This window comes from Plectropomus leopardus, chromosome 4, assembly GCF_026936395.1.
Source record: "Plectropomus leopardus strain MGB_pleo_1.0 chromosome 4, ASM2693639v1, whole genome shotgun sequence".
Lineage (NCBI taxonomy): Eukaryota > Metazoa > Chordata > Actinopteri > Perciformes > Serranidae > Plectropomus > Plectropomus leopardus.
The window spans coordinates 12,443,676-12,469,626 of NC_142179.1; the positions used below are offsets into that span (position 1 = coordinate 12,443,676).

The window sequence follows — 25,951 nt, forward strand, 5'->3', positions numbered from 1 at the left end:
AGATATATTCTGTGAACATAATGAGTTAATGCATTCTAAGATAATTTAATCATTAGAAAATTAAATTAATTAAAATTGAATCTTTTCCTTTTCTGGTGATAGATCCACCATACATTTCAATGGACGGATCCTTTTTTTCATTAGCTTTGTTATGAGTTTTTTGTGATCAAAGAGTCTCTTTAAAAACTAAACTGTTAAGGCCAATTATTCAAAACAAGTCAGAGCTGAAACACTTTGAAAATAGTTGAGTCTTAAACTTTCATCCATAAATGTCAGAAGCACAAAAAGGATATTGGAAACAACTTGGTTCATTTATTTTGGACTGACTCAATGAATACAAAAACATTTGGGGTTGACCAACAGTGCGAAACCACAGGAAGTATTTACAAATGCGTTATCTACAAGAAGAAATGGGATAATTGATATCTGCTTTCCTAAAATGGGCAAAAAAGAGAGCGAGAGACACAAACGGGAAGTGAATTAACACCGGGGCTGTTTGGATCACAGCCGGCTGCTCTGAACACAAAGAGTCAAAGCACATCACACAGATGGCGTCTTTCACGCTGCCAGCAGATGACAGTTTATGACAGTTGACACCGCACCTCCCCGCTGTGAATCTCATTAGACGGGAGACGATCAGAAACCTCAGACAGAACGATCAGACGCCACCGAGAGATCGCTTCAGCCCTTCAATCATTTAGGAGTCCCAGTCGCATGTTTTTCTCTATTCTCCCTTTCTGGGGCGTTTTTTGAACACCTTAGGAAGCCTCTTCGTCGATCTTCGGTGCCAGGTAATATTTGACGTGTCCCATATCAGCAATCTTGTACTCCACCACTGTAGAAAAACAAAAACAAGTCAGGGTCACAAAAACACGTTGAGAATTTAAGACTTTCCGACAGTCATTTTAAGAAAAGCGGGGCTGCTTTTACCGAGGGGGATATCAGCGGACATGCTGAGGGTGACGGTCTTGGACAGCGGCGTCGCCTTGGTGAAGAAGTTCAGGTAGTTGAGGGCGAAGATCAGCTGGACGGGTTCATTCATCTCAATAGTGACCTAAAAACAACAAGTGATGGGGGAATGGTCAAAAATGTACCCAAACTGGATCATAGATAACAACTGTTTTAACTATCCATTAATCTAATCTGATCTCTGAGTAACCATGGTGACTACATTTTCTGACCGATACTCATTAGTAATTAATGAAACCAATATGCATTTACAATAAAAATAAAAATCTTTCCGTCAATATTTAGAATATAGAATGTAAAAAACTCCAACACAAAACTTTGTTTAAATGCCTCAGCAAATGTTTGATCAAAACTAAAACGTTTCAAGCAACTTAAAATAAGAAATAAGGTTTAAAAAAGTGAAATTTTAAATAAAAACAAAAAAAAAAGAAGAAGAAGAAAAAAAAAAGGCATCCGGGGGTTTTACAAAGTCAAAGCTCCTCCAATGCTGACATTTTTTTGCATTTTTTATTAATTAATTTCACCAACACCAATACAGACTACCCGCAAAATCCCAAATATCTGCCCCAATAAGAAGCCAGGCCGATAACCTGTCAAACCCCGGCTGAAACCCAACCGAATAATCAAACAAATCAGTGTTTGAAATCTTAGTATATCATGCTGGGGATAAACATTAAAATCAGCAATAACATTTTTGAAAAAAAAAATAATAATAAAAATAAATCATCTTTTGTTTGAACTGTACCTCTTTGAAAAGTCAATATTGACATGAACTCAATTCAGCCTTCACTGTCTCTTCATTTAAAATCACATAAAAACTCAGTTTTTAAGACGCGCTTTTCAGCAATTTTATTTGTTTTATTACTTACAACAGTTTTAAAGGTGCTATACAAATATTATTATTATTATTGTTGTTAATACTAATACTGATACTCACAGCCTCGTCCTCTTTGTCCACGTTGCTGGTCTGGGACAGCTTGACGTTTCCTGTGCCCAGCTCTCCTGATGCGGAGAACTTGACTCCGTCCTTGGCGCAGGAGATCATGACGGCGTCACCGATCTGGGACAGGTCGCGGCAGATCCGGGCAAACTCCCCAGAGGGCATCTTCACCACACAGCTGTACTCCTGCTCCTACAGGGACAGACAGACGAGAAAAGGTCAGATTATTGCGTTTAAAAAGTTATGTTGAATCCAAAAAGACAAGGACAGGCCACAGAGAACTTACTGGAATACCGAGCTGCTCCACGTCCAGGTCCATCAACTTCATCTCATAATCCGAAACTTTCTCCTGGTCTGGAAGAGTAAAAGAAAAGATGTAAATAAGACAAACAAAAACAGAGCTAAACATCTGTCATGAGTTTTATCAACTCAAAAACTTACTGAGCGTCTCAAACACGAGGGCGAGTGTGTCTGCGTTGTCCTCCGCTCTGAGGGTGATGATGTCTTCGTTTCCTGCACACTTCAGGATCTTCGACATACTGCACAGAAATAATGAGCAAAACATTAGCACAAATTAGGAAATGTCTTGCAATAGACTGTGTTGTGTCGTGTCAGAGAATAAAACTTTTAATTTACATTTTTAAAACAGAAGAATACATTGCAGATCTATTTCCAAACAGGTACGGACGAGAGACGAACAGAACATTCATTGTTATTTATTTAAAGATTCGATTGTGATGTTTTGGTGAATAGACAAAGTGTTTTCCTGATGAAGGTGTAAATACTGAAAGGTCACAATAAAATCTTTATTTTTGGAAAGTTAGATAGTTAGCAGGAGTTTGTCTGCAAGTTATTCACACTTTTAAACTTATAAGAAAAATACAGAAAAAATTGATGCTTAAAGATCAGGATCAAATGACGTAACAGTTGGCAACAACTACTTTATTTGATGGCTTAATTGTCAGGGTCTCATAGGGATAATTTTCTTCATCTTGAGTATGTAAAACCTTTTTATTATGTTTTACATTTATAAAATTGAGTTTATTAAAATGTGTCTGAGTCACTGCTCGGGTAGAAAAGTTTTTGTGAAATCGTTTTTGTTTTTTTTTTTAAATAATTTTATTTAATCAGTAAATTATATATCTATACATGTATTTATTGGTCTATAAAATGTAAAATCAGTAAATTTGTGGCATTAAAAAATCTATTTACTTTCTGACCATCGGCTTATGTTCACTAACGCATTGTTTGAACACTACATATACTTATGCCTTACATATCATATTGAGAGATATAAAATAATATATGTGGCGCATCAAAGTAACGAAGTAACCAAACATGTTTGCTTTAACATAGAAGTGATTAAACACAAAAAGCACAGTCATGCAGAGCGCCGGTGTTCAGTTACAAAGAGCGGCGGCTGTGAAACGGAAGTAGAAGTTCCCGGGTTCAAGAATGATTCCCGCCAACCCTCCCGGTGAAGAATTTGGCGCTCAAATGACGTCGCAGCATAATGAGCATGTAGCTGCTGTCTCTCAGATTGCGCCAAATGTAATTTAAACACAAAAGATACCCTAATCCAAATCAACCTGCTTGTAAACAGCACATCTTTAAGCTCATTTATTTGAACACGGACAGTGAAGAGTTAACTGTGAGCCGGTGCAGAAACATGCCCGGGCAACTCCGCCAAGATGGCCACCTTTTTATAAGGTACAGTTAATAGAGACAAGTTATAAGTTAAGTTAAGGAAACACACTGGCGTGAGTGTGTGCAGCGGTTTGTGATGAACACAGAAAAACAAACCTCGTGCATTTTTATCGATTTTAGCAGCAGAAAAGTTAAGCAGCTCAAGCTGTCAAACTAGCTACCAAAGTCAGTAAATGCGTCATTTCTCTAAGAGAAAACAACACAACAACGCGACTAAACGACAAAGTATGTTGTGAGTAAAAAGTGGTGTTTGAGTTTCGTGCACCTGCTGAGGTTGACTCCCATGGCGAGGTTTCTGTCGCAGCGGTACGAGTCGAAGCCGTCGTGCCTCAGGGTGAGCTGCACCAGGGAGACGTGAGAGGAGTCCATGCTCTGCAGGGAGATCCCGGACGAGCTGACGTCCCAGCAGGCCTCTGTGATCAGGTCCTTCAGAGCCTCCAGCACCTTCTTCAGGATGGATCCCTGCACCAGGCGAGCCTCAAACATGGTGGCTGTGGAGTTTGAAGTCTGCGTAGATTCAAAGGAGGAGGTTGTTTTTGTCGCGCGTGGCGTCGCTCCGTGAAGCAGGAGGCGGCAGTTTGAGTTTTCAGCGAGCAGCAGAGACACAGACTCCTCTGACGGTGCTGTCTTTGTGTTGTTGGTTAGCGGACGTGCAGCGCGCGGACAACACTCTCACTGAAGAGGGACGATTTGAGATGTTAGCGCGCGCTAACGTCTGCTTTTAATGACTCTGCATCTCTGCGTCATTTCCGTTTCCGTTGTCAGGACCTCACAGCTGACACGAGTGGGCACTAATGTCAGCCATATTGGAGAGGACAGTTCTGTGACCCTGTCAGGAAATACAGAAAACTACACAAGTATATGTTTTAAAGAAGGATACAAACAACACAAAAAGAGGAATATTAAATTGAAAAAAAAAAACCCCAAATAAGATTAAATAAATAAATAAATAATATAATGTTCTAATATGTTAAAGATCATAGTAAATATGAAGCAATCACTTTAAAAAAGCAGATATTTCAATAGGGTGATCAATTTTATATTTTATCTTAAGTTTTTTCATCTTAAGTTTTGGGGGGCATTTAAGACTTTTTAAAATTCATTTAAGAAAAAAGCCTTTTCATTTTGCAACAATGGTTGTGGTTTTTACGACAATTACAGTTAGATTAATCATAACACAGGGATCCCTCTGATTTTCGTGGTTAACATTTCAAAAGTTTTCCATGACTTTGGAAGGACCCACAATTAAAAGAAAAAATCTCACCCCACTTGCCCGGTGTTTTTCAAACAAAATTCAAAACAACAAACACTGATTTTGTTCACAGCTTCAGAAAATACAGCTTAGTGGGTGTTACAATACTTTGTAGAGTATCCACAGGAAATTCCAACAATTTGTATAATTATTACAATTTAATTACACACAAATTCCATTATTCTCTAAAAATGTTTAATGAAATTGACTTATTATATTATTACATTGGCTTTTCCAGGCCCGTAAAAAATGTGATTATGAAATTGAAGGTTTTCTGTGACTGGAAATCCTGGAAATATATTGTGAGGACTATATAGAGTACTGCACAAAGGACTGTTACTAATTATCCTGACTCTTTCTATTATATAAATATTTTAGAGTATTTTGACACTGTCAAAAGGCGTTTTTTTAATGAAATAAATTTAAGAACATTCTGTTTTACCCGTTCTGTTATAGCAGCACAAAATTAAATACCTTGCTGAGTATGATATAGAAATGTGTGTATGCATATACAAATATGCATGGGGATACATGCAGAGGCAAAAATGTGTGTGTGTGTGTGTGTGTATATATATATATATATGAGACAATACAGTAAGTTGTGGTGAGAGCATGTGCAGACTGTGAAAACAAACTGACACGCATCCTTTTGTTTTTGTCCCCGTAAGCCACAAGATTTCTTCTTCCGAGTCTTCTTTCTTTGATTAATTATGTATAATATGCAAACCTTTGCAAAAACAATTATACACAAGGAGCACAGAGGCTGTTTTATTTTTGTTTATTGATCATTGAGAAGTGCTTGTTTTAACTGGCACAAAGCGTCACTAACCACACAGCCAGGTCCCCAGTTTGTCGCACACACACAGACACACATATAAAAAGGATGGTACTTTTAGACTGCCATTTAACCCCTGAGTAGAAATGTTGATACAGGCCACTTAAAAACAGGGTCATCTGACTCTTGGTGCAGGCAGGACGAATGAGAGTAAAGAACATTCTTGCAGAGATCTGAGGTATTCAGGAATGCCAGAAATAAAATTTGGACATTCTGCATTGCGTAGTGTGGCAGGGATTTCACTCTCGCTTCATATTTGGACAATTATCAATTTGTGATGGCGTTCAGTGCAGAGACTGTGGTCTCACTGAGGGTGTCTGTTTAAAGACCGTCAGACAGGATGTAGTTGGTTGCCATGGCGAGGACGGGGGCTCCCGTTGGGACACCAGGGAAAGGACCGCTGGACCCGGCGATGTCAATGTGGGAGTACGGCAGAGGCTTGTTAGAATCCACACCATGCTGCGTTGGAAATTCAGGAAATACAAGTTAATCACTGCGATGCTACCGAAGTACATTTTTATACTTATACGCAGAAAAACGAGAACTTATTTTGACGCTGTGTGAGCACCTTGTCGAGCCCTGAGGCCATGATGAGGAAAGCTGCAGGGGTCTGATGTCCTCGAGGCGTGGCAGAGGACGGCAGGTTGTTGCACTGCAGAATGTCCTCGTACTCAGACTTTCCCTTGTGGAACTCGTAGTCCTCTCGTCTGATGCTGGACACCTCGAACACATCGCCCAAAGCCTCTCCAGCTGTGTGAGAGAGCGCAGACGTTTGTTAGTTACTGATGAAGGAAACGAAGCTTTCTGAGGCAGTGAAGCACTCTGAATGTGCTGGAAACTAACAGCTGGAGCTGCTTGTCATTTTGCGGAACATGTGGAAAACAATAAACATGTTGTTATTTTAGTATCTCGTCCTTGAAAGAAAGCTTGTTCATTTTCATTTGATTGGATGTTTTGACGTTATGACGTTAAATTCAATAAACTGGGGCGCCTGGTGGCTCAGTGGATAGAGCGGCGCCCCATGTGCAGAGGCTGTGTCCGCGCTGCAGCAGCTGCAGGTTCGAGTCCGGCCTCGGCCCTTTGCTGCATGTCTCGCCCTCTCTCTCTACCCCTTTCATGCTCCCACTGTCCTATCGAATAAAGGCAGTAGAAGCCCCCAAAAAATAATCTTTAAAAAAAAAAAAAGATAAATTATTTAAAAAAATAGATATTATCAATTATTGACATTTTACAGTGCAACATCAGAAAAAAAGTGATTCTTAATATCGTTCTTCTAGTGTCTTTGCAGATTTAAGACATTTTAATACAAATTAAGGCCTAATTTATAGATTGATAAACTTAAAGCCTTTTTAAGACTTTTTAAGGATCCGCAGGAACTGTGGTTAAATGTGTCCGTATAGTTTTCTCACCTTTCTGCCACTGAGCAGCATTTTGGTTGGAATGAGCCGGTCCGTTATCCATGATGATCTACGCAGAAACAAACAATGACTTCTACATCAGAGGATTTCTTAAATTTGTACTGTGTCTCAGTATGTGGCAGCGTATCAGCAGTACTCACAGAGTAGTTGGGCCCCATGGCTCTGATGGCATGACCAGTCAGAGTAGCGATAGTAAACAGCTGAGGAGACGTTTCCTGTAGCGCCTGCAGACAGACGATCACAGTGAGAAGGACAGAACTGTCGAGAAAGATGCACAAATTAACCAAAAAGTATAAATAACGAGACATTGTGACCTTCTCCTTCATCTCGCAGAGCAGGTCGACCATCACCATGCGTCCCTCGGCGTCAGTGTTTCCCACTCTCACTCTGCGACCCGCACGGGAAACCACCAGCTCGTCGGCCACATAGCAGTCTGAGAAAACACACACAGAGGAGCTATAACACAGATCCCACCGACAGCAGGGTGTATGATGGGAAAAAGTTTATCATACCGACCTGCACCGACGCTGTTCCTCACCATGGCCATGGAGCCGACAACCTTCAGATGTTTTGGCTTCAACTTGGCTAAAATCTAGAGAGCAGGAGGGGATTAGAAAATGAGCAGTGATGCAAACCCAAAACAAATGCAGTTTTCCTCTGAGCTGTAAATCAGAGTTTACATGGAGGACAATATTCATGACTTTGCATCTGATTTCTGTGAAACATGACTCAGCAGAATCAAAGTCTGAGTCATCCAAGCTAAGTCACAAGTGTCGAATATCTTGCCCTGAGCCTCCTGACGATTTATTATTTAGGTGCAAAGAGAAAGAACGTCAACCTGGAAGAAGCCGGCCACAGCAGCAGCTCCACACTTGTCCCTGTGCATCCCGGCCATGAAACCACCGGCCTTGATGTCGGCTCCCCCGGTGTCGTAGGTGATGCCCTGGAAAACGACACATAAGAATCCACCTCTATTTAGTAAGCAGTCGGTTATATAAAAAGACAAATAATGCTAATTTTTGGCCAGTAATTTACCAAATACACCCAAAGTTCCTCCCCAGTTAACTTTAAAGACAGGTTGCAACTAAGGATTATTTTCATTATGAAACGATCTGCTGTTTTCTTGATTATTTTGTCCACATAATATCAGAAAATAGCCAAAAATATCCTTTATTATTTCCAGCATCCCAAGATGATGTTTTTTTGAACCAAAAAATTAAAAACCCAAAGAAAACTTACTATCATACAGTAAAATCTCTTTACATTTTAGAAACTTGAACCAGAAAATGTTTAGCAATTTGTTTAAGAAATTACTAAAACCATTATTTGATCATCAAAAAATTGTTGCAAATTAATGTACTATCAACAAACCACTAAAGCTTCACTTAAAAGCTGTGTGTGCATCTGTTTGCTACACAGCATTATGAAAATCATGTCTGCATCACATTTTCACCAAACTAGAGAACAATAGTCATTATTTGCAGCTCCAGAAAACACATGCAACAGCCTGTTTTTCCAAAACGTACTTTTATACCATAACCGTTTTAAATGAGCCCAATTGTATTTCCTGTTGTTATGCAAGGAATCTAAAAAAACAGTTATAGTTGCCATGTTGTAATGTATTTTGTATTATTGCTGCACTGCGATTTCCCCCAAAATAAACAAAGATCCGTCTCCTCTTATCTCATCACAGAACACTGCAGCTTTGTGTCACACTGTAGAATATCAGCTGATGTTTGCTGAAACTTTTATGGATCTTTTTGAGTTGTTAGATCGCTGTTTTTATTCTCTAATGTCCTCATGTTTGAAAGAGACTCTTTGGTGAGTGTCTGCCATCATATTTATTTTATTGGTTTTTATTGGTTCAAGAGCAGAACTCAGAGTCTCCTCTCACCTTTCCCACCAACATGAGCGTCTGCTGGACCGGTCCCTCTCCGCAGTACTGCAGCTTGATGACTCTGGCCTGATGACGAGGTACACCTGTATGAGCAGGATATTATGAAAAAGTCTGCAAACATCTTTCAAAATCCCCAATTCACTACAGTCTCGAAAATCTCTGTAAAGTGCCATTTTAAGAAGAGTCAGTGCATTGTTATTATTGTTGTTGTTGTTGTTGTTGTTGTTGTTGTGCGTTTTCCTGTAATCAGGGTTCCTGTGGCGTAGGGCAAGTATTATTCAAGGCTTTTAAAGACATTTAATACCACTCAGACTTTAGTTCAAGTTTAGTTCAAATTTCAAAATTCTTCAAACTAAAATTGAAGGACAGATTTATTTTGCCCAAATGTTTTTTGTAACATAAAACAGGACTTTTTTTCTGATGTAAAAGTTATTTTGCATTTCTCAATCTGCATGTGAGATCACACTGCTTGGATGTGCATCATCATGTGTTTTAGAGGATGAATTTAGTGACCAATATTTTTGAGATTTTACAATTCAATATAGACAACAATAAAAAAAACAACAACAATGATTTGTGTTTTGATGTGGACAGAGATTTTTTTTTATACCATAGGTGTAGACAAGAATTTATTTTAAACTGGAGCAAGAAAAAATGCATTTTAAAAAATACCCCTGTACGTGTGGACTAGGCCTAAGGGCTAAAACATGTTCTTACTGTCAGCACAGCGGTTGACTGCAGCCAGACAGGGATACTCTTTCTCCAGGACCTTCACGTCGCTCAGCACTTCCACCTGGAGGTAAATAAACACAGACATGTTCACGCTCACACGATTGTCCTGTCCATGTTTCTACGCATTTCACTGCTTCTCAGACCAGATGATCGCGGACTTCCTCTAACAATAAAAAACAGGATTGTGTGTCTCTGTTTGCACACGTGATCTACCTGCACAGGGCTGTTCTTGAAGAGCTCCTTGACGTAATCGGCCACGCGAGGAGCAGCCATACGTTCAGGGTCCGAGCCACCGATGTCACGACACGCCAGTCTGCGGAGGTGAAACAGGACAGCTGATGGTGAACACGTGAACAGCTCAGCATGAAGAAATCTTAGCAGGGGATGAGGTGAAGTATTTGTTACTCACCTCCCGCTCTCCAGAGCGTCGGCTAGCTCCACCAGTCTCCGGCCCTCAGCCTCCTGCGCTGCCCACAGACCCAGAACACACACCTTGTAGTCGGTGGGTTTGACTTTCCCCTCTCTCACTTCCAGCGGCTTTTGGGTGAAAAAGATTAGAAAATGTGATCATATTTATGCCAGAGATATACATTTCTTTCACGTTTGCCTTCTCAGAGCTAATAACTTCTATACATTCAGGTACAGCAGAGATCTTCAAACGCCACGACAGAACTTCTCATTACTTTAAAACAGTGTCTTTGTAGTCTGATCACCCAAGACAAGTCTGAAAACACAACCTGTCAGTCCTGATGAGGCGGTTTTAACTCACCATGTAGAGAGCATGAAGGGCCCCGAGCGCAGCCACCAAGGTGCTGTTCTTATAGTCCTGGTGAGGAGGGCAGACCAGCAGGGGGCGCTGCATGCCTGCTTTCAGCGCCCTGAGAGGACACACAGATGAGCAAAGGAGGGACACAGAAACTATGAGAGACACTAACAGCAGAGATAAACTTACTTTTTAACCACACTTTTTACACATAGACAACAGCTGCGTTTTGACGTTAATCATTCAAATACTTGATGATGTGCTACACGTGTTACTATATCAAGCACGGTGTAACAATGCTGAATATATGTTACGCTGCCTCCACTGTTTCGTGCAAATTGCATCTTGCGTATATGTGACCTGACTTTCTGAACAAATGCAACCAACGCTTAAAAACAGACACAGGATGCATGAGGCAGACAACATGCGCCCCCTAGGGGTAGCAGAAAAAATTATAGTCATAGTACAGCAGCATTTTGTGTGGCAATATTGTATACATCTATATCTGTACAGTAGATACTGTATAGATGCCAGAGATAGACGCCAAGAGTTTGTCTTCGTATACATTAGTAATACTGCTAATAAAAAACTTTTGATAACCTTTTAGGGTAATAAAATCAATTGCTTTTCCAGTCCACTACATATATTTTTCTGCAATAAAAACGATTTGCTATGAGATGAAAAGACTGAGAACTTTATCTTTTTGGATAAAAGGGGTGTTGACAAATTTTCCACCTTGAACATAGTTTGTAGTTGAAAATAGATGATAAATTACAATATATGTTATTGCAACACTCAGCCAGGGTTTCCATGTTTTCATTCATTCATTGTCCATAACCGCTTGTCCTCGCAAGGGTCGCGGGGGGGGCTGGAGCCAATCCCAGCCATCATCGGGCGGAGGGCAGGGTACGCCCTGGACGGGTCGCCAGACTATCGCAGGGCCGACACATACAGACAGACAACCTTTCACACTCACAATCACGCCTAAGGGCAATTTAGTGTCACCAATCAACCTGAGCTGCATGTCTTTGGACTGTGGGAGGAAACCGGAGACCCCTGAGAGAAACCACGCAGACACGGGGAGAACATGCAAACTCCACACAGACCAAACCCCGTTCCAACCCGTGATCGAAACCAGGGACCCTCTTGCTGTGAGGCAACAGCGCTAACCACAATTTCTGGACCTGGACCTTGCTTTTAAAATATGTATATACGGCTGGGTTATGCAGTGCACCTCTGGGAGCGCAGAGCATACTCTGAGCACAGATGGAGCAGCAGAGCATCAGGTGCATCAAAAGAAACGGTTATTCTGCTGGGTCTAAAAGTTTGCATTCACTCGCAGCAGCTGCTCCTGTCATCCATCGATCTGATCATCAAATCAATTAACCACCCCGCGAGTCAAAAACTGCTGCTGAGGAAAAATAACTCATGTACAGGTCTGCCTGTGCTGCATTCACGGACCTGCAAAAACCTCAGAATTTAGAGAGGGGATCGTGGGGCCGCTTTTCATGTGTTAGCAAAGCACGGTCCATCCACTGACCTTTTGATGCCGTTGACTGCAGCATCACTGAAGCGCCTGACATCGTCATAATCACGGTTTACCGGGCCAGTGGAGGCAAATACCAGGCGGTTACCAGGGAGACCAGGGACCCTCAGGACCACCACTTCCTCCCCCAGGCCACTGTCCACCTGGAGAGAGAGCAGGTGAGGAATCTAACACCACGTCACACCATGAACGACGCTTTAGTGGATAGATGTAATCTACGTTTACACCGAATACTGACACAACAGTAATCCCCCAATACACGACTATTTATAATGATTTGAATTGAATTATTTTCAAATGTTGATTATTAACTGTTATTTATTGGGTTGTCGTCATGTTTTGTAGGATAATGTGTATCATTCAAAATGCATGGTGCAAAGTCCCATACAACCTTTTTTTTAAAATGTGACAAAGAATTTTAAAAGTCTCTTAAAACAAAAACAATATTTTTTCAGGCTGTTTTTACCTCATAGAGTAAACGGTGCTGAATTTTGGTAATTATTTACTTTAAGACTAGACAAGTTTAAACTTTGAGTTAATTGTCAGTAAAATAAATCGTTAGGAAGATCCCTAAAAAGTGAACATTTTTTAAATTAAATTTCATTTATTTTTTTCCAGTCCATTATAAGAAATTTTCTTTCTTTCTAGATAATCTTATTTCATGCAGTTATCTGTGTGTGTGTGTGTGTGTGTGTGTGTGTGTGTGTGTGTGTGTGTGTGTGTGATTGGCTGCAGATGGTCACAGTACGAGGACTTACAGAGCTGTAGTCCTGCAGTGGTGCTTTCAGGCACTCCAGCTCCGTGGGCAGCGTCTCATGGCTCTGGGTCACCAACACGATGCCATCAAAACTAAAAAAAACAGCATCATGCAACACAACCGTCTGTTTTAAGACACCCAAACATAACTTACCCCGACAATCAAACAGGACGTGCAACATTTCTATTAATACTCACTTCTGGTTCTTGAGGTCGGTGGTCCATTCAACAGGCTGGACGCTGCACAGAGACACAAACACAAGAGTTATTTCCTCCTTTTTTTTGCAACGTCAGCATCGTGTGACAAGGATAAGGTTAAGATATCCCAGACAGAGCGACGCAGTCACACTCTCATGTCAGTGTTACAATGCAGGTTAATGATAACAGAGTGGGTCAAAGTGTGGAAACCAGCAAGACCTTTGAGATCGGATTGAATTTCAGCTGTTAAAACTGTGTGACAGGCAGCGAAACTTTGTACCACTTTAGTGTGCACGTAATAGAGAGCAATCACTACAGTGTGGGCATGCCTCAGGTTTTTAACAGTGTGGATGAACAGGTGAACTTTAATGCACCAATTTGTGCCTTTTCTGCCCCAGTTTAAGGTGGGATTGTCTGGAATTTGTCAAAACAAAAGTCCTCTGCTACTTCATTGTTTTTTTTTTTTTTATTGTAGGGGACAACAACTTCTAAATTTTGAGGAAAACATGTCCATGACGACCAGGACAGAATTGCCACATTGTGATGAAAATTATATACAAGTTTTCAGCAGCCTGTCCAAAGAAAGCTCAGTGTGGTGTATAAGCTAAAATATAAAACATAAATCCCTCTTCAGATCTCCAAAAATCAATTGACATGTCTCCCACCCTTTCTGCACCACTCCCTCCCTTCTCATAAATAACAAACAGTCCCTTAATATTCAGGATTCTATTTTTCTTTAATCAATTATTTATTTATCAGGAAAAAACACAACGTCTTCTGGTTCCAGTGTATTAAATATGAGAACTGTCTGCGTTTCTCTTTACATTTCTTTTTTAAAAATTTATGTTATGCTTTGGAAACTTCATGGGCACTTCCCACTATAATTAGAAATCTGGCAGACTTTTGCACTCCTCAGACATTTTTGGCATCATATGACGGCTTGGTGATACACAAAGGAAGTGTAGTAAGACTGAAAGTGAAATCTAAGCAAAATAAAACCTGACTGGGCCCTTTAAGTGGAAACTGAGTCCAGAAAAAAACAAATCTCTGCAACATGAGAGGATCAGACTTTCTACGTCGACAGATAAATTAAATGACTAAATTAAACCAGCTGAAGAAACACATTAAACAGCAGCTGTGGGGTGAAGTGCCCCACTAACCAAACCCCCTCTGACTCTCCTCAGCCGTTATTTAATGCACAAAGCGCACGCGGAGGACGGCTGCACGTGACAAACCCGTTGAACCCAAACAGTAAGGAGGCAGGTGAAGCACGAGCAGCCGTTAATCTCACCTGGTGCACATTTTGTTCCTCCTTCTCCGGTGTCTTCAGGGTGAAAGAGGCAGCTGATAGCCGGTGACAACAGCTCCTTCCCCTCAGCGCCGAGCGGATGATCACGTGATCCCTTAAGATGCACTCGTGCTGCCTTCGCGTGCTTCTTCTAACTCGTAAAAACGATACACGTTAGTAAAATGTCGCTTCAAAAATGTTGGAATATAACGAAGTACATTCACCCACATTCAAGTACTGTACTTAAATACGAAGGCACTTTTACTTTAGTAGAGTATTTTCCTTTGATGCTACTTCACACTTTTACTCCGCTCCATTTCAGAAGGAAGTAGATTTTTGCATAAAAACATAAGTTTATAACACATCATGTTTCATTATACATTAAATTACCAAATATTTGACCAGTCAGTTAATTTACAGAAAATTGAGTGCCCTATTTTAATGAACATTTAAGTCTTTTTCTATTTTTTTTTAAATTGTTCTTTTAATATTCGTTTATTTATTTATTTTTTTTTACTTTGAGTATTGTTGATGTGTTTTTTTTTCTTTTTATTGTAACTCTGAGTTTTGGGGGTGTTGTTTTTTTTTTTTAATAAGTACCACTCAATGCATGACTTTTGCGTGTAACAGAGTATTTTCACAGGGTGGTAATAGTACTTTTACTTAGGTAAAGGATCTGAATACTTCTTCCACCACTGCGATCAAAATATTAAATATCAACATTGAAATATCAATATTAGATTTTTTATTGTGTGTTTATAATGAATCTATGTTTATAATGAATCTAGTTATACATAGAAATGATACTGTTAATCATATTTATGGTAGTTGTGTTAAGTATGCGGAAGTTCCCACTGTAATTGAAGGCGCATTCGAGGATACACCTGGGAGTTGTAGTTTTAAAAACAAATTCAACAAAAGCGAAAATCTGCATTAAAATGAATATATTATGAATGTTTTTTTTCCTTTAATTCAAAATAATCAAAATCACGGCTTTACTCTGCTGTTAGCTTCTGATGCGCTCTTTCTCTCGCTTTTGTCAGGATTGACCTCATAAACTACAAACACTAACCGGAAGTAGTTAGAAGCAGCGTTTTCTGTGCACAGGCGGAGAGGTGAGTACTAACCACAGACAGTGCAAAGGACGAAAAGAAGCAGCAGCCCTCCTAGTTATACAGTAACAGGTTACAGTGTCACATTCATCTGCAGTGGCTTTTTATCTCAGACAAAAAACATCCAGAAAAGCTACAGGTGGAGCTGCAGGTAGGCAGAAAGTTACCCGCTGCTGCTGCAGCTGCTCTCGTGCTTTTATTGTCGTGGGTATGATTTACAGCTCTATTATCAGGTGACAGCAGCTAAGGATAATTATGCATCGTGGCAGGCATGCTGATATGATTAATACTTGACCTGTGTTGACAGCCTCGTCTTGACAAACTAGTTTGGGTACAAAGTGTAGCTGGGTACAGAGTATCAGGAGTACTGAGAGTTTAAAACTCTTCCTTTAGACAGTAAAAGGCAGAAAAGTAAAAAAAAAAAAAGTTGTGACATTTTCACAAACAACTGATTGCAAGGCGTAGGTTTTGCTTCAACATTTGAACACATAAAACGGGGTGTTTTCCTCCCAAAGGACAAACACAGGGAGATTTTTACCTTTTATCAGAAGATATCTACAGTGAGGGCTATATATATTTTTCCTTGAGCCTCCCTGAGTGACTTGGGGAAAATGCATGACCCTCCCTCCACCTTAAATTAATTGTTAAAAACGTACCCATTGATGATTAAAAGTTAAAAGTTGCAGATGAAGTCCTGGCGTTCAATTAAGCCTCTCCTTTTCACTCTGCGTGTGCATGCTGTTTAGTTAGTGCAAACAGTTTATTTTAAAAAAATCATTTGACATGCCTCCCCTTTCTGCACCGACCCTCCCCTCTCATAAATAACAATCCCTGAAAATCCTGCACTGTGGTACATTAAAATGCACTAATTTCTGCCTTTTTGCATCCATTTATGGTGGAATTATCTGCAATTTCATCAGTGTTTCGTGTCTTATATTTTAAGGGGACAAATGCACAAGTTCTTACGTGTCCATGAACATGTCAGTAGCATGAACATGCCAGAATGGTTTGCCATATTTTGTTCAGCATTTTATTCAAGTTTTCAGTTGCCCCCATCCAAAGGAAGCTCATTATGGTGTATAAAGACAAAGCAAGGTTGTGTAATTTCCCAGCAGGTCCAGTGTTGAAAAAGTGAATAAATCCATTTACCAGTTGAACTTAAACCAGGGATTTTTTTAATAATTGATTACTAATATATCAACAGAACTATGATAATTTTCACTGGTTTAAGCATCTTAAGTTTGTTTTCTTAAGAAATTCTTTTTTTATGGAATCCAACAGACTAACAACGACTTAAACAACTAAGAAATAAAAAAACAGAATAACAAAGGGATGTTGTGATTTGTACAGTGCTGCTGCGATGTGTAGGCTCAGGTGTGACGTGTTGACAATAATTAATAAAAATGGGAAAGATAATCTATTTGAGTCCTCCAGACATCCTCAGAGAAATAAATCTCATTTGCTGCTTGTTTGATTTCTATTTTCTCTGCTCGTCTGTCTTCTGTTTTCTTTCTGTCCTCACGTCACTTCGTGTCCTCCACAGATGAGACTTCCTCTTCGCTCCTTTTGCATCTTCAGGAGTTTATTCTCTCAAAGGCAGCAAACAACAAACCCACAGAGGCGAGGCCTGAGCGGGGCAGCGATGCGCCTGGTGCAGTTTCATCGCCATGGCGACGCAGGAGGCATCAGAGTGGGAGTGGAGCGAGATGACAGAGGGCTCGGCGTAGTGGATCTGAAGGCGTTTGACCCCTCGATGCCCTCGACGATGAGAGAGCTGCTGGAGCTGGGAGACAAGGGTCTGGAGTGTGCACAGAGGTACCAAACACATTCAGACCCACAGTTATTTTACATCCGCACCCGAATCACTTCTTAAATCGTCATCATCTTAGCCAATCATGCTTTTCTTCCTCCCAAATCATCGTCTTCCTCCTTAACATCTTCACGGTTACACTAATCGTCTTAAATCATCACATAGTTCGCACATTTTTGAAGTTGGTTTGTATAAAATTCAGACTGAGACTATTCTGTTTATCCCAGAAGGGCCATTCAGTTTTATAATGTAACTAGACCAAACACAAACCTGCAGACAAAAACAAGAAGCAATCAGCAGCAGTATGTCAGAGAGATCAACACATGGCCAAAAGATGCATACTGGCACCTTGTGTGGTCCAATGCGCCCACATAAATAAATAAGGAGCTGCTGGTCTACGGCTGCTTCGATCACTTAGTTTGTGTCATTATGTGATTTTGGTGAATCTGAAATCAAATGCAGAACAAAAAACAGACAAGTGTGCAAACAAAAACCGAGCTTTTGTGCTGATTACAATCTCTAAAAACACAAGAAAGTGACCAAAAACACGGAGTACAATTAAAATACGAGTCAAGAACTAAACTTAAAACAACCCGGGATAACAACGAAAAACTTGGGTGGAGGCGGCAGCGAACACGCAGGAGAACACAGGCAGGATCGCAGAGGAGGAATCACAGCAGGACAACAGACAAACTGACGAGCAGCAAAGGTCAACGCACAGGCAAATATACAAACAGAGGACTAATCAGGACGACATACAGCTGGGGTAGGTGGACGCTGGGTCAGGAGGGACACACAGGGACCGGCTGAAAATCAAAGGTGTGGCAGGGAACACAAGGATGGAGCAAACGAGACAAAAGACAGGTGGACAGAAAACAGGAGGTAAACGGACAAAGGCTGAGACAACTAAGGACACAGGAAAATCATAAGACAGGACAGGAGAACAGGAAGTCCACTCAACATGACACATGAGGAGTGATACTACAAAATAAAACAGGAAACAGAACATGAGTAACATTAAAGCGTAACAGAAAACCCCCAAACAGAGTCCAAAATATAACAAAATCTGGTATGACAGAACAAATCATTTCAAACGCCAAAGTCACACAATAAGACAAACTAACTGATGGAGACAGCGTCAGACCAGCAGCTCCTGTGGTCACCGATGTTAAATTAAATGACGGTGTCCGGTGTGACAGCAGGATAAAGTGGTGAAAATATGCCAAATATAAGCATGAATTTATATTATATTAGGTGGCGTAGGAGCCATTTAGAATGTGTGTTTATTTTGTGTTGTTATATAGTTTCATTTGGTACATAAAGATGACAATATTTGACCACTAGATGGTAGTGTAGGTTTGAGTCTTTGATGTCACATTAGGTGTTAAACGAAAAGGCAGCACAGGTAAATCAGATCACCTAAATCTCACATCACAAAGTCATCAACTATCATCTCTCTGCAATAAACAGGAACAAAACCCAAAGATACTTAATTATTTGGACATTCACTCATTTCCTGGATACACGTAAAAAACAGCTTTCCACCTATGCAAGTGACTGTATTGAATTATTAGGTTGTTTTTTTTTTGACAGTCACAACAGGTGGGACTTTTTTTTCTTCTTCACAGCCGTACATTGCTTAGCTTCTGCGTGAAACTTCAGCCTGTTTCTATAAACTGAGGGTGTGCTGACTGACATCTACTGTATGTAATACACAGACTATCAAAATGTTCCCCATACAACCCCAAAAAACCTAAACTGTCCCTTTAATAAATCATCTTCATGGTTTTCTTAATCTTTTTAAAACATCACGTTTTCCCTGCAATCTCCTAAATCGACGTCCTGCTTAATCGTTTTTATATTTTGTCTTCTCTTCTCAAATCATCACCACTCAACATATTTCATGCTCATTTTTAAGCACAGACGGTAAATTATCTTCCTCAATCAATTAAATTGTCTCTTCTTAAATCATCTTGTTCCTAGTTCAGCATCCTTTCTTTAATCAACAACATCCAAAAATCAGATTCCTAAATCATAAAAATCATCATCTTTGTGGTGAAACATGTATCTCCGACATCCTCTTTTTTCCTCTTTCTACAACTTCCTCATCATCTTTTTTTTGTTTAATCAACTTTGTCTTAAATGTTCTTGCTAACGCCTCCTCCTCCTCCTCCTCCTCCTCCTCCTCCTCCTCAGAGCCTTGTCGTCCGGTCAGTGTGTGGTGGAGCGATCAGACATCCAGCTGCTCTCTCCCGTGTTGGCCCCAGAGAAGGTGGTGTGTGTGGGCATGAACTACCGGGACCACTGCCTGGAGCAGAACGCGCCGATCCCCAAAGAGCCCATCATCTTCAGCAAGTTCCCGAGCGCCATCACCGGGCCGTACGATGACATCGTTCTGCCCTCAGAGAGCCAGGTAACGTTATATGTCACTTTTTCAAAACACAAACTGACAAAGTGCTTTATGGGAAGAAAAAAAGGGGGAAAAGATATAAAAGGCAAATGGGTTTAAAGAAAAATGAGACGCTGTCGGAGTTTGTTCCCGAGGCTGCAAGTTTTCAGCCTTCAGGCTCTCCTGTGAAGAGCTGTGGCTCCTCCTCGAGGTCAGAGGGCACAACAACAACAACTCTTTGAGGTCTAACGGAGAGCCTTCTTCTATGTCAAGAGCAAAATTTAAAAATAAATCCAACCATCCAAATCCATCCAAGTATCAGGGAGCCAGTGGAGAGAAGCTGAACTCGCTGTAATGTGAGGACCTGGAGAGGATTCGTCCAGGCAGCTGAACACGGCGTTGCAGAAGTGGAGGCGTAACAGAGAGACTCAACAAAAAATTGTCTATAATGTGATCATATCTCTCCCATACTGTCTCGGACACAAATTTAAATGCAATCGTTCTTTTGACGATATTCTAGTCTCGCAATTCGGTTCCTCACCCCAAAGAAACCTGGGAACCAATAACAAGAAATAAGAGGGTACAATATGTTTTTTTTCCAGTGTATTATAGAAAGAGATGAACGCAGCAACACACTATCAATACGTGTCTGTTGATGTTTTGTAGATAGTAAAGAGACCAAACCTGTGCTGCCTCCCAAATTCATACTATATACTAATTGTATACAGAATGTAGTTAATGCAGAAAAAATCAACATACTTAACTTTTTACACTAACAAGAAATGCTACGATACATGTGATGCTGAATGTCCTTCAAATGCGCTGTCAAGTTTAACCAATTCAAGGCTTTTTTTTTATAGTCAAGTAATTTTTTGAGGCCGTCTAACCAACATTCGGAATATTTTAAAATTTTGTGCAGGTGTGAGCAGAGCCCCCATTTCATTTGTGCAGTGCATTGTTGGAAAACAGAATGAATAATTAGAATAATCAAAAAAAATAAGCTTTTTTTTGAATGCGCACTGACTGCTTTAAGTACACTTAATCCTATTTTGTAAAGACTCTACCAACTAAAATCCTGCTCAGAGTGTGTTCAGTTTGAACTGGGGACTCTGCTGTATTTCTTTAACTCTTGTGTGACTGAAGGAGGTGGACTGGGAGGTGGAGCTGGCCTTTGTGATCGGACGAAGAGGAAAACACATTAAGGTGAGCGTTGCAACATCACCTCTGATGACACTTTGATGCTCCGGTGACGAAACGTCTGTACTGACTCCTCTTGTCGTTCAGGAGGAGGACGCTCTCTCCTACGTGGCCGGGTTCACTGTGGCCAATGACGTCAGCGCTCGTGACTGGCAGATGAAGCGCAACGGGAAGCAGTGGCTGCTGGGAAAAACGTTTGACAGCTTCTGTCCTCTCGGCCCCGCCTTAGTGACCACTGAGGCTGTGAAAGGTGAGAGGGCACGAGAGACCACAGCAGGGTGAGCGAGACGGACAGACAGCCAGAGAGAGTGAGGGGGGTTAAAAGATAATAGTTACCATTGAATTTAAACATCGGCAGCATCAGTGAGTTAAAAAAATGCTACTCTGTTATTTCAGATAAGCGATATTTAAAATGTTTAGACCATGTTTGTCTTGTTGACAGGAAATCAAACTAACACGTATCATCACATATTTGTCTGACGTAATTTGATGAAAGGACAAATTAGTAAATTGATGCTTTATTGGTGCTAGATTTGTTAAATTTGCAAAATTATTCAGCACTATAAATAAACTACTTGATTAATCTTGCCAAATTTTTAAAAAAAATTAAATGGCTGCTTTATGTTTCTACTGAATAATTACAGAGTTTCTGCAGTAATCACCAAAATAAATTTAAGCCTTTTTAAAGGGAAAGTTCCCCAAAATAGATTTTTTTTCCCCTCTTTCCTGAAGTGCTACGAATCAATCTAGATTCAATTTTAAAAAAAATTAATTTGAAAAACTCAACAGCAATGACTCTTTCCTGAAATCATAAAGCGGTTTTCTCAAGATAATCCACAGACCTTGTTGTGAACAACTTCATGTAGGAACTATTTTATTTCTACTGAGCTACACCCACCAACTGTATCACCACGCAGAGGGAAGCGTGCATCCATTCGAGCAGCTTGTGCTCGTCACATCGTGGGATGATGTAAACATTAACGGCGTCCTCCTCGGCTGAGCTGTAAGGTTAGCTGGCTCAGCGGTGCTGGGTGAGCTAGCAGCAGGTGCACGCTTCCTTGCAGGAGGTGAAACAGTTGGTGGGTGTAGTTTGGTAGAAGAAAATAGTTCCTACATGACAACACGGTCTGTGGATTATCCTAAATAACCAGCTCATGATTTCTGGTGAAACTGCAGTTGAGTTTTTCAAATGTTTCAAATAAAGGCAGACATCTGTACGGCTGATATCTCCAACAATCTGCAAATCACACCAAAACAATCCAGACTGATAAATAACACTACAGGTAAGAGGAAAATATGCATTTTTGATTCTGGGGTGAACGGTCCCTTTAAGACCACTTTAGTACCACTCAGAATAGGGAATATAAGGCTTAATAATTATGCTTATTAATCACATTTATTCATTTATTGAAATTTGTGTTAAGTTTGTCAGTGCTTTCCAGCCAAACTTTAATTCCTAGTAATAAAATTAATAATTTAACGTGAACTGGACCTAGATAAAAGGCGGAAAATTGATCAATTAACAAAACGGACAAATAATAAATCAGTTTACATTTTTGCTTAAACCAATAACTTGCCCATTTTGGGATGATTAGGTTCCCAGCTGCTGGAGCATGCTGACAGAAACTCCACAAAAACAAAAACACTCAATTTTTATAACATGGCTTTGTTGAATACTAAATTCTGATCAGTCAGAAGCAATAATACAATTTTAAATGAATATTTAGTGTCAGTGATTATTTCTTCAGTGAGCAGCTGCGTAACGAGGGATAATGTACAGTGAGCAGGTCATTACTGAAAACCAGACAGGGACCTGCATCACACTGTCAGGGCTCATTTTGCAATAATCATTTGCTTGCTGTACATTATTATCCCTGACATAACGTATCCTGACAGCGCGCACCCACTTACAGAAAAATAGATGAGAAAACATTTTCAAGGGCTGAAATTTAAGTCTTTTTGATATCTGTCTAAATGCTTTAATAATTGAATAGAACCTTGTATTTGCCATTTTGCTTTAGTTTAGTTCAGAAGTCAAAAACAAGAAGATAAAATATAGGCTACTATAATAAGGTGGTGTTTTTTTGTGCCATTCCCCCTCCAGATCCCCATAACCTCGGCGTCCGCTGCCTTGTTAATGGAGACACAGTCCAGAGCAGCAACACTGATCAGATGATCTTTAAGACGGAGGCGCTGGTGGCCTGGGTTTCAAAGTGAGTCCAGTGTACCGTTTCTGCTCATGATGGTGATGATGATGGTGTTTTTTTTCGTGCATTTCGACTTCACACAGATTTACATAATATATACAGAACTTTTCTGCTTCAGTAACTCGAGCTGAGGGTGCAGAACTTCCATTTAAGAAATTATGCAAATTAAATCATGTCAGAAACGAATCCAAAGAAAGGAGCACTGTGCGAGCAAATGGCCTCCGCTCTTTATGGAGTCGAAGCTGAAATTACATGCTTCATCTAAAGCTTATCAACCACGGCTGGCACCCTTTTGCCCCGAGGCATCCCGACCAACTGGAGCATCGTCTGATCTGATCTGAGATTCTTGGACACAAAAGCCTCTCCCTCCCTCGCCTGACTTCCTGGTGACAATGTCTGTGTCGTTCTAAAATAATGAAAGCCTACGTCATATACTCAAGGATACTTTGGGGATGTTACTGTTTTGCACGCCCTGGCCTAATTTATATTTGTTGACCAAGTCTACACGGTGCACTTTCCATAGTCAATAACAAGTCACGCTCTTTCCTGATCTGAATCTGAACCTTCTCTGTGATTTTTTTCTCCTTTCAGGTTTGTGACGTTGACTCCAGGAGACGTTTTCCTGACGGGTACTCCTCCAGGTGTGGGTGTGTTCAGAAAACCACCCGTCTTTCTCAAGGTGATTTAATGTAGGAAAAAAAGGAACATTTCATGATAAATTAGATTTTAATGAATTATTCAATTCTACCAAAAGGGGATTTTCTGCCGTGATTGACAGCTTTGACAGCCAATCAATGCGCTTGCTTAAAGTGCTTCGTTTATCACTGACAGGCTCAGATTGCTTATTTTTAGTTTCCGACGACTTTTGGAAAGGACCCCACAGAGATGGACCTTTTTTGTAAAAGAGTAAGATCCTTTTTGGCTTCGAAACCACAACCACAGAATCCACCAAACTCCATTTAAATACACAGTAATTTTATCATTGTAAAACACACTTCATTCAAAGCTGACAGAAACAAAATAAAACTCACAAAAACCATCTTAGTTTGTCTTTCCTCTGTTTCAACAATCACACACTCTGGATTGGTTGAAATAAACCCATAATTTACCATGTTAGATGTGAAGAAGTGGTGGCTCAGTGCACACTAAAATTACCATTTAATTAAATGGAGTCTGGAAGCGATGGCGAATTTGGAGCTGTTTCTGCTCAAACAAAAAGGATCTTGCTCTTTGACAAAAATGTGTATCTCTGTAGAGATCCTTCTTGTAATGTTATTAGACAATTCAAATAATAATATGAGCCTGTCAGTGGCACGTACATTGTGCCCCAAGTGGTCACTTTGCAGCCTGTTTCGCGTCCGGGAGCAGCCCTCTCACTTAACAGTGGACCAATTTTAAAAACCGTTGTCTCCATTGGCCTCTTTGACAAAAAAATATGGTAAAATAAGGTCCAGGTTGAAAAATATGTAAGTTATTCTTTAATGGAGATATATGATGAGGTAAAGGGAATCTTTAAAGTCTGTAACAGTGTTTGAATAGATGGTAAATATATAATACATATTTTATTTTGAAAGGAGTCAAGGTGTATTTTAACTAAGCGTTTAATGTTTTTCCTTTCAGAAAGGAGACGTGGTGGAGTGCCAGATCGACCAATTAGGCTCTATAATCAACAAAGTGGTATAAACCCCAAAAACTAAATTGCCGAAAAGTACAATCTGCTGTTGAATAAACTGCACTTCACACAATGAATTTTTAAAAACATTTGATTAATTTTTTTCCTGTGTGAAAATGTGTAAAGATTTCCTGATGAATGTTTTATTCATGATACTACAGTAATTGTGAGGAAGGATAACATTGTATTTTTACTACATGAAAACAGTGTAATTATGTGACTCACCATGCTGTTTGCGGCTTGACCTCAGTTATTTAGTCCTCACGAGCTGTAAAAATACGCCTATATCAGCAGCCGCCCACTCATGCGATAGAGCAGAAACTGTGAACCTCCTGACTTCTCCTGATTCAAATGGATACTTTCTCATAAAAAAAGCTAGTAAAGGGAGGAATTTAATCAAATAATAAAAAAAAAAATGCTGTCTTCAAAGTTGTTCCCCTACTCTGCCTGGGAGGAAAATTCTTCATAATTATGCTGATTCATGGACCTGCTTGATTCGTTTTCTTTTTGCCGAAATCTCTGAAGCTGATTTTTTTTTCCACTGACAGAAACAGCTGCAGAGAAATCCCCGGGCTGAACCGACACATTTCACATTTTTGCAGTAGTGTCATGAGGTGACTTTTTGTACCTGGTGATTATTTTTGACCACTGAGTCATTTAATAACGTGTGAAATGAACCGATTCAGAATTCAGCCTCACGTCCATTATGCAGATTTGGTGGCTGCACACTACATGTAGAGGAATTTGGGGTTAATGGTTTTGCTCACGGACACTTGGACGTGCAAACAGGATGAACTGGGGATCAGACCACCCACCCTAAAATACATGACCCGCTCTGCCACCTTTTCTCGCCCAGCCACCTAAAACATTCACATCTTCCTTAATGTGAATACAAAGTGAATGTCTTTTGTCTTAAAATTAGTTTAAAAAACATATATTCAAATTTTGGTTCTAAGTTCATTTGCATCATAATGAATAATTTAAGAGTCCTGCAGTACATCCTTCCTTCATGAACGTAGGATTCAGAGTAATGCAGTATTGTTCAAAAGCACCACAAAGCACATTGACCTCAATGATCGTAATGTTGAATCGACACCTAAAACGAAAACTTAACTTCATAAACTTTTTTAGGGAGGATTAATTGCAGGACTTTTGTATTAGACTGAATTAGATAAATGTAATGCTAAACAATGTCCCCATACTATTACAATAATCTTTGTAGTATACTATTTTTTGCATTTAGTATACGAGAACTCAATATAC

At 40.1% G+C, this 25,951-nt stretch overlaps 3 protein-coding genes across 4 annotated transcripts; 1 reads left to right on the forward strand and 2 right to left on the reverse strand.

The window, feature by feature from the left end:
- Nucleotides 1-290: 290 nt before the first annotated feature.
- On the reverse strand, nucleotides 291-4,321 carry pcna (proliferating cell nuclear antigen). Its single transcript, XM_042488036.2, has 6 exons — nucleotides 3,882-4,321; nucleotides 2,351-2,448; nucleotides 2,196-2,263; nucleotides 1,907-2,101; nucleotides 931-1,054; nucleotides 291-835 (listed from the first exon to the last, which is right to left on the reverse strand). The coding sequence occupies exons 1-6, from the start codon at nucleotides 4,100-4,102 to the stop codon at nucleotides 759-761; spliced, it is 783 nt and encodes a 260-aa protein (XP_042343970.1). The 5' UTR covers nucleotides 4,103-4,321; the 3' UTR covers nucleotides 291-758.
- Nucleotides 4,322-5,630: 1,309 nt separating this feature from the next.
- On the reverse strand, nucleotides 5,631-14,449 carry LOC121944802 (putative aminopeptidase W07G4.4). Its single transcript, XM_042488705.2, has 16 exons — nucleotides 14,305-14,449; nucleotides 13,014-13,055; nucleotides 12,818-12,908; nucleotides 12,054-12,202; nucleotides 10,520-10,628; nucleotides 10,160-10,287; nucleotides 9,964-10,063; nucleotides 9,736-9,811; nucleotides 9,016-9,101; nucleotides 7,960-8,064; nucleotides 7,638-7,713; nucleotides 7,436-7,554; nucleotides 7,262-7,345; nucleotides 7,113-7,170; nucleotides 6,272-6,453; nucleotides 5,631-6,162 (listed from the first exon to the last, which is right to left on the reverse strand). The coding sequence occupies exons 1-16, from the start codon at nucleotides 14,313-14,315 to the stop codon at nucleotides 6,025-6,027; spliced, it is 1,554 nt and encodes a 517-aa protein (XP_042344639.2). The 5' UTR covers nucleotides 14,316-14,449; the 3' UTR covers nucleotides 5,631-6,024.
- Nucleotides 14,450-15,362: 913 nt separating this feature from the next.
- Nucleotides 15,363-24,765, forward strand: fahd2a (fumarylacetoacetate hydrolase domain containing 2A). 2 transcript variants are annotated; one of them, XM_042488708.2, is made up of 8 exons: nucleotides 15,363-15,416; nucleotides 16,957-17,228; nucleotides 19,420-19,636; nucleotides 20,756-20,815; nucleotides 20,897-21,059; nucleotides 22,914-23,022; nucleotides 23,608-23,695; nucleotides 24,637-24,765. In XM_042488708.2, exons 2-8 carry the CDS (start codon nucleotides 16,957-16,959, stop codon nucleotides 24,697-24,699), a joined length of 972 nt encoding a protein of 323 aa, XP_042344642.2. In that variant the 5' UTR covers nucleotides 15,363-15,416; the 3' UTR covers nucleotides 24,700-24,765. The 2 variants fall into 2 exon arrangements, with proteins under 2 accessions (XP_042344642.2, XP_042344640.2); XM_042488706.2 differs by lacking the exon at nucleotides 15,363-15,416 and adding an exon at nucleotides 15,423-15,564.
- Nucleotides 24,766-25,951: the final 1,186 nt, after the last annotated feature.